The sequence below is a fragment of the Cajanus cajan genome, chromosome 4 (genome assembly GCF_000230855.2).
Source record: "Cajanus cajan strain Asha chromosome 4, NIPB_CcT2T_4, whole genome shotgun sequence".
In the NCBI taxonomy this organism is placed as follows: Eukaryota; Viridiplantae; Streptophyta; class Magnoliopsida; order Fabales; family Fabaceae; genus Cajanus; species Cajanus cajan.
The window spans coordinates 51,399,060-51,412,112 of NC_138520.1; the positions used below are offsets into that span (position 1 = coordinate 51,399,060).

Consider the following 13,053-nt stretch of genomic DNA (forward strand, 5'->3'; position numbering starts at 1 on the left):
TGAGAGATGCTTAAGGATTTGCGATAATCATCTTCATGAAGAACCTATATAAAGATGCTTAAAGACTTGGAAGAAGAAGAAAAAACTTATCGTATAAAAATAACATTCATTCTTTTTGTAAAAAAACATTGCACTTAATTTGGTTGTATCAGGTCGTGATAGTAAGACAAAATAACAACTGATTTTCATCTTTAACTTTATATTATTGCTTGAAGCCTGAAGAGTCTTTGCTGTAAAAAATACTTGATTGCTTAAAGCATAAAGAAACTTTGTTGTAAAGAATACTTGGTTGTTGAAGCCTAGAGAGACTTCATTGTTCAAAGAATACTTGGATAGTTGCTTGAAGATGGAAGTTAAAGAATACTTAAGTTGAGCCAAATGTAGCTTGTGAAAAAATACTTGTATCTATGTAAAAGATAGTGGAACTTGATCAGGTTGATTAAGAACTAGACGTAGTCTTCATGATTAAAACACACTAATATAAAAATAAATGTGTTTTTTGCTCTTAACTCTTTATCTTCACTCTTACTATTTTTGATACTACTTCACTATTTCATAAAAGCGTTGAGTTTTTTATTGATACTATTCAATTTCCCTTTTAGTATCCTTCTTTTCTCCATATGTTGTAACTAGGCTTTACTAAGCTTGAGTTTGACCTTGTGATGGAAAACCCTTTGGAGAGACTAGATTGATGTATTTTTCCTCCAAGTTCCTTTGCACAGATCTTTTCCTCTTGGTCTCCTCCAAGATTTTCCAAAGGCTTCCAAAGGTGTTAGAAGCCTTCTTCAAACACACATGAAAGGGTAGAGACTTGGTGACGCCACACTCAATGGAGTGATAAGTCCTACCAAATCTCACCACACTTAAGAGAGGATAAGAAAAATGAAGTTTCAAGGAGAGAAACAAGCTTTCAGAGAGAGAATTAGGAAAAATGCATCTAATTCATTAAACTCCAAAGTGAATTTTACCTAAAACAAGGAAATCCTATATATAGGAGTTTGGTTGGCTTATGATGCAAGCTATACTAACCATGGTCAAGTGTAACCATGGTTAGCTATCTTGTACTTATGCTAACCAACCCTAGTTAACCTTCAAGAAACTTATGGAGCAAGCTAAGCTAATCCTAGTTTGGAAGTAACCTAGGTTAGTTTAAGTTAGCTCCAACTATCTAACCTAATCATGAAAACTAGCTAACTAATGATTACTTTCTAACAAGTTTGTTGAGATGTCATTATCAAAGCCATATGACTTATTTAACAACTTGGATGGCCTTGTTGACTAGGTTTGGACGTCCAAACCACTTTCTTAGGCAAGTGGACGTCTAACCCTAGTGACTTAGGAAGAGTTTGGGCCATCCAAGCCCAAATAAGTCTATGGCTTAAGCTAGTTACACCTCCTCTAAATTACTAATTGCACCCTTAAAGAAAAATTATACAAGGACAAAAATTCCTATACTACTTGACCCAAAATACAAGGTCAAAAATAACCTATTCAATCACTACTAAGAAAAATGTAAAACAACAATAAGAGTCCTTTAAGACCTTCAAAGGTAGGTTACCTTACAAAATAAAGGTAAATTCCCTACAATTCTTCAAACCATCTTCATCATACTTCACCCTTCTTAGTTTTATTTCTTTTAAAGGGATCCTTGGAAAATAGGTTTCCATTATCCCCTCCCTCTTCAAAAGGATTTGTCCTCAAACAAAGTGGTTCTTCCACATAAACAACATCACCTACAAGAAAAACATGAGACAAGTCATTAGACATAATATATTCATATAATATATGTGGAAAGTGCACCCTATGAGAAATTCCTTCTATAGTCCTAACAAGGGTCCCTAGTCTTGGAAGGATAAACTCTCTAAGAATAAGGATAGGATCCTCAATATTGTGTAGTATATATGTAAAACTAAATCCTAAAAATGTGAAGTTACTAAAACTATAAATAAATAAATAAAAACTAAGGAAGTACTTCTATATACTAAGGTATCTTGCCTAAGGTACCATATGTAGTAACCTAGGCGCCTACAAGAAAATAAAGTGAACATAACAAGGAAACTATCTAGACAATCTTTGATAATATTATTTGTTTGATAAAAAATGGAAGAGGGTGTAATGAAGAATCTAGGGGGCTCATATAATCTAATTTTGTCTTGAAGGGAAGTAGTCAAGTTCAAAGAAGTTTGAACTTCCCTTAAGATCAAAAATAAAAAATAAGGCACCATAAGATATATCTAATAAACAATATAAACCAAAGGTTGGGTGCTTTATTAAAAATTAATAAATTAGAATGAGTCTTAAATAGACAATGACTGTCTACTTTGGGCACCACCAAAGTAGTAGCAAAAGAAGTATAACTAGGTGAAGTCTACTCCTTCTTCACTAGACTAAGAACTTGAGATCCTTTCTTTTCAAATATATTTTAGTTTTGGATCTTAAGTTCTAAGTCCATGGTGGTAGTAGAAGAAGAGTTAAAATCATTGCGAAGAAGAAAAGTCTTTCTATAATCATTTTTAATATAAAAAAGTGACTTTTCTTTAACACGATTTTTGAAGAAGACACCATCCTCCTTACCCTTCTCTAAGAGTAGTGTCTTTTTTTCTTTTTTTTCTTTTCTTTGTCATTATGAGTTGATCCTCTAAGACTTGTGAAGGTAATAAAGGAGTCAACACATATTTCTTGCCCAAATGAGTGAGACTTATTTTGTTAGTAAGGCCATCATGAATAGCCTTCCTATCATATTACCAAGCTCTTCCAAGTAAGACATGACTTGCCTCCATGGGTATGATATCACATAAAACTTCGTCCTTGTACTTCCCAATAAAGAAAGAAATCTTTACTTGTTCCTTGACTTCTAATGGTCCATCCTCATTTAACCGTTGTAATTTATAAGCTTTAGGATGGGCAATAGGAGTCAAGTTAAGCTTGTTAACAAACCTTGAGCTACAAAAGTTATTACATGATCTATTATCCACAATGAGAGAACAAATGTTTTCCAAAATCTTACATCTAGAATGAAATAAGTTCTCTCTTTGGGATTGATTTTGCTCATGGGGTTGGCTAGCAAGTAACCTTATAGCAACCAACAAGTCTCCTTCACATGGAGAGATTTCTTCACTAGAGTATATGATATCTTCTTCTTCACTAAAAGATGAAGAAGATGGTGAATTACTGTCACTACTATAAATGTCATTACCCCTCAAAATCATAGTTTTCTTAGTAGCACATTAGGAGGCTATGTGTCCTCTCCCTAGACATTTAAAGCATTTAATACTACTTGTCTTAGACTCCATTGAAATTTTCTCCTTTGGTTTTTCTTTTTCTTTTTTCTTTTTCTAGTGACCTTTCTACCTTAGATTGAGAGGAGTACCCCTTCTTCTTGAAGTCCTTTATAGGGTATGAAGTGGTAGATTCTTTCCTAAGACTAGACTTTCTCCTTAATTGATTTTCTACCCTTACACAAAGTTGAACTAGTTCATTAAAGTCTTTATAGGGTAGTAGTTCAATTTTATCCCTTATTTCAAGGATAAGACCACCTTGGAACCTAGTAATGGTGGTTCTCTCTTCTTCCCTAATCCTAGCTCTTAACATGAGCAACTCTATTTGTTGCCTATATTCCTCCACACTTTGATTTCTTTCTTGGAGTCTTTGGAGCTTGTCCATTAATTCTCTCTCATAATAGGGAGGAATATACCTTCTCCTTAAGGCACTCCTAAGTTAATTCCAATATTTAATGGATAGCTCTCTCATAATTTGTTTTTCTCTTACTAAGGAAGTCCACCAATGCATGGCACTCCCTTGAAAGGGTGGCCAAAGGTACTTTTTTTTCTTCACTCATATTGTAGCAAGTGAAGATTTATTCTATTTTCTTCTCCCAATCTAAAAAAGTCTTCTACATTATCTTTACCATGGAAGGGAGGAAGGTCCACTCTAGTTTCTCTATGGGAAGGTTGTTCTTGCCCAGACCTATGTTGCCTAGGGGGTCTTTGATAATAGTTATCATCATGATGACTACTATAAAACCTTTCATTAGAAGTGATGTGAGTTGTGTGTGTTGGATTTTAGGCCTAGAAGTTCCTTTTATATGTTTTCCTCTAAAAGGTCTTTCACCATCATGGTGTCTAGATTTAGAAGGCCCACTTTCATTTAAGCCCTTGGGCTTGCTAGTTTCATCATTCCTATTAGGATGGTTAACCATAAGTCTAGCCAACATTTCCTTTAACTCCTCATTACCCTTTCTAATTTCCTCATCTCTTTTCTATTTTCCTCTTCTTTTTTTTTATATTTTCCTCTTCCTTTTTCCTAATATATTCTTTTAATTTCCTAAATTCTTCTTTAGTAGTACTCCTATCATTATGGGAATTATAACCATGCACACTACTATACCTTGAATGATCACTCATCTTTGCCTTGAAAATTTTTTCACAAAATTTGCAAGTAAAAGCAAAGATTTGAAGTGATAAAAATTTTCACAAAAGTTTTCAAGTGTGTGTGCATGAAACCCCTAGTAGGCAAAAATTATCCTTCTAAACGAGTAACTTAAAGAAAAATAGTGCTAACAATTATATTAACGTAAATTAAGTAAAAGGAAAGCAATTAAAGCATATACTAGTTGTTTTTCCCTAGGGTGAAAGTCCAAGTGACACTTAAATCCCCTTAGAACACTTTCACAAGTACTAAACAAATTATTAGGTTTTACTAAAACTATTTAGGAGAGGCAGGAGCACTCAAAAGGCTTCTCAAAAATCACTCCTAAATGTGAGTACAAGCTTAGGAATACAAGAAATTAATCCAAAAATAGTACTAAAATGAGTTACAACTAAAATGAAATGAATTAGAATTTAGTTACAAAAATTCGCAATTGAAACAGAATTTTGAGACTAATTTAGTGACTGATTTTCTTCACTACAACTTTTCCATTGCAAAATTGGTCGTTAATTTCGTCTCTAGGTGTATCAGGTTTCTTCGCTGGAACAGTGCATCTCAAAATCTGTTGCTAAGCCGTCGCAAATGATTCCTGATTTTATTGTTGCTGAAATCCGTCTCTAAGTCTTCCTTCCTTCAAAAAGAATAATTTGCTGCAAAATGAACACCCAAGTTAGCCTCACTAAAGGTGTTTCTCTCAAGTTTAGATGTACCTTAATCCCTCCAAGTTGTTGCCGTCTTTGAAGTTGGTCCACTATGTCTCAAATTATCCAATCTTTTCAAGTGGTGATTCCTTGAAAGTGTACCTACACCCCAAGAATGTACAAAACCAAGAGAGACAAAAAGCCAACAACCAAAACTAAAAAGGCACAATTAGGAAAGGCTAAACTCAAATAGGAAGTGACAAACTCAAAGAGTAATTTAAAAGACACAAAACAACAAATAAAAGTTCAATTTCAACACTAGCTTTCAAAAGAATAGTCCTAGGAATGACACAAGAGTTGATTACAAAATGAAACAAAAATTTGTGCAATTAATTTGAACAATTAAGATATATATCTAGCCACCAAAAACAGAGTAAAGTCAAGAAACAAGTTCCAAAATATAAGACCAAGTGCTCTAAAATTTGTTTTGTTTTATTTTCAATTTTCACAAACTTTTGTATATATATTATTGTTCTTTTTCTCTTTGATTTCCTTCTTGGATCTTTCTTTTCTTTCTTTCTTCTTTTTAAAAGAAAAACTGAACGTGAGCACTAAAACCGAAGTATATGATAGGAACAAATGGCTTATTAGTGGTGGAAGAAATATTATAGAAAGTGTGAATGAACTAGATAAACTTTAATGAAATTTAAGACTAGTTTTGTTTCTAGTTTTCTTTAGGTTTTAAAACTTCTTTTAATTGTTTTTCTCACACTTTCTATTCAGTTTTTTTTGTTCAATTAAAGCACAAATGACTCAAATAAATTTTTGGCCTTAAATTGCTAGGCAAGAATTAGCAAATGAAGTTCACAAAAATATGACATTAGAACATGCTAGATCTAATAACATGCATAGGATTCATATGATGAACACTTCTAAGATTTGTATTATGTGCATCCAACAATGTTTAAGACACAAAACAGAGAATATTGTTCAAAGATTCAAAACAGAAAAGGCACACAATGGAAGTAATGACATATAAGGACTAAACTAGAGAAAACTACATGGATTAAAAAATTGAAAAAGCATATTGTCATACATTTTTCTTTTAGAATTATTTTGACCAAATTTTAAAGGGTTCCGAACAAGATAAAAGCAAGCCTAAAACATTAAAAATGCAAGACAAGATTAACCTAAAGGCACACAAAAGGATTGATTCATATGAATTGATGCATGAATCAAAAATTACAAATAAAGTTGAATTGTTCTATAGATTTATAGATGTGACACAAGAACAATTCTAAACATGCAAACACAAGACAATCAAGAACAACACGTATTGATCAAATCAAAAGACACGAAAAGCTATGAAAAGAGATTACCAAGAAGACATTGCTCTTGATACCAAATGATGGAAAATCTATTGGAGAGACTAGATTGTTGTAGTTCTCCTCCAAGTTCCTTTGCACAGACCATTTCCTCTTGGCCTCCTCCTAGATTTTCCAAAGGTGTTAGAAGTCTTCTTCAAATACACATGAAAGGATAGAGAACCCCCTTAGTGACGCTACACTCAATGGAGTGATAAGTCCCTCTAAATCTCACCACACACAAAAAAGGATAAGAGAAATGGAGTAAGTTTCAAGGAGAGAAACAAGCTTTGAGAGAGAGAATTAGGAAAAATGCATCTAATTCATTAAACTCCAAAGTGAATTTCATCCAATGCAAGAAAATCCTATATATAGGAGTTTGGTTGACTTATGGTGCAAGCTAGACTACCATGGTCAAGTGTAACCATGGTTAGCTATCTTATACTTAAGCTAACAAACCCTTGTTAACCTTCTAGAAATTTATGAAGCAAGCTAAGCTAATCCTAGTTTGGAAGTAACCTAGGTTAGTTTAAGTTAACTCCAACTACCTAACCTATAATCATGACAACTAGCTAACCTATAATCATGACAACTAGCTAACTAATGATTACTTTCTAACAAGTTTGTTGAGATGTCACTATCAAAGCCATGTAACTTATTTAACAACTTGGATGGCCTTGTTGACTAGGTTTGGACGTCCAAATCACTTGCTTAGGCAAGTGGACGTCTAATCCTAGTGGGTTAGGAAGAGTTTGGGTCATCCAAACCCAAATAAGTCTACGACTTAAGTTAGTTACACCCTCCCCCCCTAAACTACTAATTACATCCTTAAAAAAATTTATATAAGGACAAAAATTCATATGCTACTTGACCCAAAATACAAGATAAAAAATAACCTATTCAGTCACTACTAAGAAAAATGTAAAATAATAATAGGAGTCCTTTAAGGTAGGATAAACCTCCAAAGGTAGGATACCCTACAAAATAGGAATAAATGCCCTACAATTCTTTAAACCATCTTCATCATCCTTCACCCTTCTTGGTTTTATTTCTTCCAAAGGGATCCTTGGAAAGTAGGTCTCCATCACCTTAGTTGAAAATGCATGATTTAAGCATGACTTGTCATAAGCTTTTTTAATGGCTTGACCTAGCTTACACAAAAAATTATGATTTTCTCTATAATTCTACTTTATAGTTTATTTTGTAATAATTTAACACTAAGATAGTAGTGAAAATAAATATGATAGATTTTATAAAAAAATTGAGTCTAACTTGTTTATAAGATATAATTATATTTTTAAAGTCTAAAATGAAATGATGACTTTTTAAATAAGATGTAGATTTAACTTTCAATAAAATTATAAATTTTATTTTTATATAAGTTAAGATGCTTAATATTTTAAAATATATATAATTTTAATAAATTATAATAAAAAATTAATATAATAATAAATATTGATACCTAATAAACTTTTTAAATGTTTTTCTAACTCCGTGACATGAGTAAACATTTATAGCGAAATGTGATCATGTTGTACCTTGAGTCAACATCCCATGACTAAAACAGACTGGCCTCTTACAACAAATTCGGTGTTCTAGCTCATCCTCTTGAATATAAAATAAAAATATTCAGTTGGAATAAAAGCTTACGCCACTCAAGTCCACACAACATAATAGAAACAAATGCTCTAATTATGCTTTTGACCTCAATAAATGTTTTTACTAGCTCCTTGACATATCCAAAGGATGGAGAGTTTTATTCTGAAACTACAAGAGATAATATTCTAGTTAATGATCTTCCAATCTTCGTACACGTTTTCTAGGCCTACATTTCAAATGTTAAATTTGGGCAATATAAAGTAAATTTTCAAGAGTCCTTTATGTAAAAATTATCGTTTAGGGTGATAGATATGAATTATCCATAAACCATCGCGGTTTAAGATTTTAAAATGTTAATAGCATATTATCAATCAGAACCTTTATAATCAAATAGTTAATAGTTCATGTTATGCTTTAAATTTTTTTGTTAGTTAAAGTCTGTAATAACGATGACCAAGTGTAATTTAACCTTTCAAGAAAAAATAGTAACTTGACACTTGATTTCCTCCTTTAATTTGTTTCAGAATTATGACTCTATATCATAAAATGAAATTTCATTGGACGGGACCATTATTGAAAATCGTGACACCACAGAAAATTCCACGTCCGATGCATGATTAGAAATCCTACTATAATATAGTAACAAAAGTTGCACAAGGATTGTACCCGTGACTCCACATGCTGCCAATTCTTGTTCACGGGTCCAAAACATGTGGTTAAGTTTAGAGTTCTTCTCTTATATATAATCAAGTGACAAAACCATGGATCCACAACTCCAATAGGCAACAACTAACAAGAAGTCATCAAACGTTCACTGAGTTTGAGTGGTACATTGTGGTGATCAAGGATGGAACAGACGAAGTGGGTGGCACTTAAGTTTTTGGTGGTGGTGGTGATGGCTTCTTGTATGTGGAAAGGGTCCAAAGGTCTTGATCTGTGTAAGATGAATGAAGATGGTTTGGAAGCTTGCAAGCCAGCAGTGACTCAACCACCAGTTGATCCATCACCTGAGTGCTGCAAGGCTCTTGCTGCTGCTGACTTGAAATGCCTTTGCTCTTACAAGAACTCTTCTGAGTTGCCTTTTCTTGGAATTGATCCAACTCTTGCCACTTCACTTCCTGCAAAGTGCAATCTCACTCCTCCACCTAATTGCTAAGCTATGAATAATGCTCTCTTTGTAGCAGTGTTGTAATCTCTTTTCTGGTAATGGACTTGATGGGAAAAAAGAAAATAATTGTACTCCATTTTTTTTTTTCACTTTTTTCTTATGTTACAATATAAATTACCTATGTTTTATTTTGGCTGTATACATTATTATTATAGGAGTCTCTTTCCATACATGATTAGAAACATTTTTTAAAATTTTTCTACTAAAAAATGTTCTTTCATTATAAATTTTTTTATAAATATACTTTTTACTTGTATTTAAACAGACATTAAGTTTGCATACTTAAACCTTTGATGCCGAGTTTGTCAATATGAGTAACACTAATTAAGTATGACATCCAATTCATTTAATGTCAAGAATCATGATTTTACAAGCCAATATAATTTTCCATGTTTAATGATATCTTGTGCTTTATGTTATTTATCTACTTGAAATAGCTGACTCTAATTAATCTTATAATAGATATATGACAATCTCAGCTTATGTATAAAAGTTCGGCGCAATGTTCAGTTTTCATTGATCAATTTGGTCTTAACTATGCAAGAGAATAACAGAAAAATACAAATATATATACGATGCAAAAAAATGTGACAGAATAACAGAAAAGTACAAATATGTATACGATGCAAAGAAAGTAAGAGACTAGAAAGTAACAAAATTCAGTTTCTCAAAATTAAGTATAACTGACCAACCAAAGCCTTTCCTTAATATTCTCCCTCAATCTGAGTGTGGAGTAAGAGCACAGTTTGGAGGGACTTTGTTTAGCAAGTCTACAATTTGGAACTTGGAAGGAATGTGCCAAATTTGATCATGAGCTACCTTCTCTGGACAAATTAGAGATCAATTTCAAAATGCTTACAGTTTGTTTGTTTATGCTTCTTCATAATTTTTTCCCACGTCCACAAGAAGCAAGAAGCTATAGCTTCTGTTTATTCCACTCAATTTGATGCAGTTCTCACTGTATACATGTATGTTAGGTGAGTGCCCAAATACACACTTAGTGTTGGAGAAACTAATATAATAAAACTTTTATAAAATAACATGTATAAATTAATTTTAACTTACGAAAAAACATATTTCATGTTTTTTTCTCTTAGAATTATCAAAAAGTTTATGCAAACATACCTTTAATTTTGAAATAAAGAAATGAATGTGAGTTGAAGAATATCACACCTTTACACCAAATTAAAGGTGGTTTGGTGCCTGAAAACATGTTATTTCTTAGTTAGCCAGGAACCTAGTTTGAAGCCTAATAAGTCGTTTTGCAGCTTTTGATGTCTTCATTGAGACTCCAAGGATACACAATTTGTTCACCACTGAGTTGTATAAGGAAGGATTTGGAGCCTCGTTAGTGCCGTTAGTTAGAGTCAAGTTTTAAGGAAGTTGGCATAGAGTTTTAATTATCCTTGCTATTTGCAAATTTACTATGCCAAGGAGTTCTGAGATCGATTCGCACTTGGACTGAGATGAGTCCGACTTTGTTTTACTTTCAATGAAATAGTAGAGTTTGACAAGATCCTTGAGGACAAAGATTGAATGGAGTTTAGTGATTAAGTTCTCAATTGCTTCTTATCAATGTGTCATCCACATAGACAAAGATGAATATAGATAATCCAGAGGAAAACAACACAAACATAAAGTTTTCAAACCAAAAGCATACAGCGCTTGTTTAAAGCCATACAATGCTTTCTTGAATCTGCACACCATGTGGCTATTTCCGGTCTCAATCTTCAACATGCTTTATGAAGACTTCTTTTGGATCCCAATTTAAGAAAAGCATTATTTACTTCAATTTAATGAACTGAGCAACCTGTGGAAAGAGCAATAGTCACAACAATCCGAATAGTAACAGGCTTAATTCTTGGACCATATTTAATTACTTCAGGATTCCTTTTTCAGTCAGAAGCAAAAAAGGTATTAGATTCCAAATGGAATTTCTCAACAAGGTTGAATACTGATCAACATCCATTGCAACTTTCCATTTAAAACATGTTTAATACAAGTTAGAAGCGATTTTGACTTTTGAGAGTTCCTTTGCATAAAATAAGGAGTATTTTTTGATAAAAATACTCTCAAAAGCACTTCTAAGCTGATATTTAAATAAGTTCTTAGTAATTGAAAAGCTTAGCTACCTGAAGCTGGTCCAATAGTTGTAGAAAAGACTTAGTCTGAAGATATCAGCTTTAGTTTGGGTTGTCATTTGAAAAGCCTTTCCAGTATTTTGAGGCACTACACCACTCACAGGAAAAAGGCAACCTTAATTAGAATGAGGCGTCACTCATATATTGTAATGAACTGCTAGGTAATACTTAACCTTTACTGAAAAAGAAGGAAAAATAACTGAATTTTCTTATCGAACTACAATGCAACTACTGACTTGAACTTTAGAAAAATAAACAACGCTCCAGTTATATTATGCATAAAGTAAATTTGGAGCTGGAATAAGCATCCAAAAAATGAATTTAGTATCTCCAATCATCCCTAGATGGAGTTGGACATGGACCGTGCAAATGTTAGAGGAAAGGAGTTCCAAAAGCTCAGGAAAAGTTACACTAATTCAGAATTTGCAAAGGGAAGTCTCGCATACATGAACAAGGTTGTATTATTGCTATAAATTGGAATTTTAGAGGAATTCATGACATGCATAGCTTTAATAGAAGCATAGTTCCTTAAGCTTGGCTTAACGGTGAGGGGCTTTAGGTAGTTTGTATGAGATTTTACATTCAAATCTCATTGCCGTAAGAAAACAAAGAAGATAGCTTAGCCTAGAGTTCAACAAATTAAAGTTATTGAATCTAAGTACAAATTTGAAAATAGAAGGTCGCACAGAAATATATACTAGAAGTTAGCGGAAGAAGCTTGAGATTCTCACTTGGGCCATTAATTAAATGATTTGAAATGAGAATCTTAAGCCATTAAGAAACTTAACTACAAGAGCCACTAATTATTAACATAATTTTACAATCTCTCACTTAACTCATGACTTTAAGATTTAACATTAAACAATAAGTATACGCTATATTTTAAGTCAACTCAATTAACTTAATTTTGTAATAAAGTCTTTAATGTCATTTAAAAGATTTGTCATGTTATTTTACTAAAGGCACATCTTATTTTACTAAAGACAATAACAAACACCATATAACATGAATGACAAAATAACCAAAAATATAATTATAATTAAATTCACAAGGCTCAATGTTATTTTAAGAGCACTTATTTTTGTCCGTTGAATTATAATACCTTCTTTATAAAACTCATACCCATATTTTCCCAAAATTTTATTTATTTAATTAAAAGTACATTATATTATTTAATTATAAAAATTGGGGTGTTAGTACTTTCCATCCTTAACCCTTTGTTTGCCTAATAAGAAAAAGAATAGAAATGAGAACGAGAAAATAGAAATAAGATAGGTGGTTTGGTCAATAAGTATGGAGAATAGATAAATACTAAACGAGGAGTTGAATAGTGTATATAAAAAAAACTCGTATGTCTTCAACAGTGAGATAGTAGTGGTAGTTAGATGAAGCAAAAGGAGTAGTCAGATGAAATACCGAGTATTTTTATATTGATTTGCCTCAACCATCGAGACTACATCTAGTTCTCAATCCAACTATATTGAGTTCTAATATCTTTAAACAAAGATACAAGTATTCTTTTAACAAGTCACTTTTGACTCAACTCTAAGTATTATTTGACTTGACTCTTCAAACAACTATCCAAGTATTCTTTTAACAACAAGCCTCTTCAAGGCTAACAACCAAGTATTCTTTTGTAGTCAAGCCTATCCGAGCTCAAGAACAATTATTCTTTTTTAGACAAACCTCTCCAGACCCAACCTTATAACAAT

At 32.4% G+C, this 13,053-nt stretch overlaps 1 protein-coding gene across 1 annotated transcript; it reads left to right on the top strand.

Annotated features, from left to right (window-relative positions):
- The first annotated feature begins 8,784 nt into the window (after positions 1–8,784).
- Positions 8,785–9,328, top strand: LOC109793030 (putative lipid-transfer protein DIR1). Its single transcript, XM_020352495.3, has one exon. It carries the CDS (start codon positions 8,880–8,882, stop codon positions 9,186–9,188), a length of 309 nt encoding a protein of 102 aa, XP_020208084.2. The 5' UTR covers positions 8,785–8,879; the 3' UTR covers positions 9,189–9,328.
- Positions 9,329–13,053: the final 3,725 nt, after the last annotated feature.